Consider the following 1,848-nt stretch of genomic DNA (forward strand, 5'->3'; position numbering starts at 1 on the left):
CTAACTAGATGACTAGTGGAATACTGAGAATCTTATTAGCCTTCTCAAAAGAAATTGGGCATGTTTTTCCTTTCCTAATATCTTTTAGGTTTCTCAGAGTTTCATTGTTTCCTTTATATATATTATGCACAACACAAGTGCTGTTATATACATGAAAACAAACTACTTCTGTTGCTTCTGTAAATGAACTCTCTTAAATAAGCTGGAGAAGACTTCTGAGAGTCCCCTGGACAGCAAGGAAGTCAAACAAGCCAATCTTAAAGGAAATCAACCCCGAAGCAAACTTCGGGAGATGGTGAGTAACAAGGAGGCTGGCATGCTGCAGTCCATGGGGTCACAAAGAGTCAGAAACAACTGGATGACCAAACAACAGATGTAGCTGTATAACATGGGATTCCTGAGTATGAAGTTATAAAAAATAGTGACACAGAGTAGGACACTAAGGATATAATTTTAATGCCCTGGTCCCAGCAAGAATCAACTAAGTAGTAGGTCAGGAAGTGGACACTAGATAGGAAAGAAAAAATACATTCAGGAAAGAGCAAAAGAACAGAAGCAATGGATGGTATTTTTAGAAGAAGATGAAATTTCTTGAAATGATGGCAAAATCCAGCGTGAGTTACTAATTGGGAAGAATAACATCAGAAATAGTAATTGATCATCATAAATATTCCTTCCAGAATATTTTAAAACCTTTAGAAAATACAGATAAACTTGAAGAGGAAAAAGAGATGTTAGGAATCAACACATAAAACAATTAGAGGTTATGTGGTAAAAAAAAAACCCAATACTACTTTTAAAAAGGAAGATTTAAGTATTTTGAAATCTAGGTACAATTTTTTCTAAGAGACTGTTTACCTACAAGAACCAATTTGCAGACCAGAAGTCAAAATGTTAAAGTCCTTAGAATAAAAGCTATTGTGTGTCATAAATTAATTAGTACATTTTTAAAATATTAAAATACTAATATGAACTGGTAAACGTATCAAACCTAGTTTTAATATTCTAAACTTCTATTTGCCTAAAACCCAAGAAAAATTTGTCATACTTCTTTCAAAACATGGCAACTCCCATTATCACTAGTCATATGAGTCCTAGTCTTGTAGGAAAAAATCCACTAAAACAAAGTCTAAATTTAAAGACAGTAATAGGAACAGATTCAGAATTTAAGTAACTGGCTGAGAAATCATATGAGATCAATTGAGATTTTTCGTCTGTTCATACTACACGAACACTACAAACTGCAGTAGCACTTACCTTTCAGTGTGGCCTTCTTCAGTACTTTCATGGCGTAAAGCTGTCTAGCATCAGAGCCTGAGATTTTTTTGACTAAGAAAACCTGTATTTAAATAAGAGAAAGTAAGTTTTACAAAGTATCACAAACTATGCTATTGCTAAAATAAGACTCCTATTGTAATACAGCTTATTAGAAAGATTCTGGTACATTAACTATTTTCCTCAAACTCTATCAATTATAAACACAATGAATTGTAAACAGTGCTTATAACTTTAGGTGTCAATATAAGTGAACACATTTCTTATTGTTATTTGCCAATTCCCTGAAGATCAAATAACATGTAAGACAAGGAAAAATCTTTAAAACATGTAGCAATCAGTCTAACATGTTTAAAGTGTAACACAGGTGGTAACTACTCTGCTTTTAACAGAACAAAAATTCTGATTCCATAAAAATTGTTATACAGGAGTTCCCGTTAACCATAATTTTCTGCTGATTCAATTCTGTTGAATAGTCTTTTCTATATAAAAACTGCCGCAATTTCTCATTTACTGGGCAGAGCAATTTATTTTTATTTTTAAATTGAAGTATACTTGATTTACAATGTGTTA

The 1,848-nt window shown here is 32.4% G+C and overlaps 1 protein-coding gene across 1 annotated transcript in view; it reads right to left on the reverse strand.

The window, feature by feature from the left end:
• Window positions 1-295: 295 nt before the first annotated feature.
• Window positions 296-1,848, reverse strand: part of LOC104994617 (ribosomal protein S6 kinase alpha-3-like) — a 15,291-nt gene continuing 13,738 nt past the window's right edge. Inside the window, exon 3 of the mRNA XM_010848255.1 lies at window positions 296-1,339. Coding sequence (XP_010846557.1) covers window positions 1,235-1,339 — 105 coding nt within the window. The 3' untranslated portion in view covers window positions 296-1,234. The remainder of the gene's footprint in view (window positions 1,340-1,848) is intronic.

This window comes from Bison bison, unplaced genomic scaffold, assembly GCF_000754665.1.
Source record: "Bison bison bison isolate TAMUID 2011002044 unplaced genomic scaffold, Bison_UMD1.0 scf7180017849907, whole genome shotgun sequence".
NCBI classification, from domain to species: domain Eukaryota; kingdom Metazoa; phylum Chordata; class Mammalia; order Artiodactyla; family Bovidae; genus Bison; species Bison bison.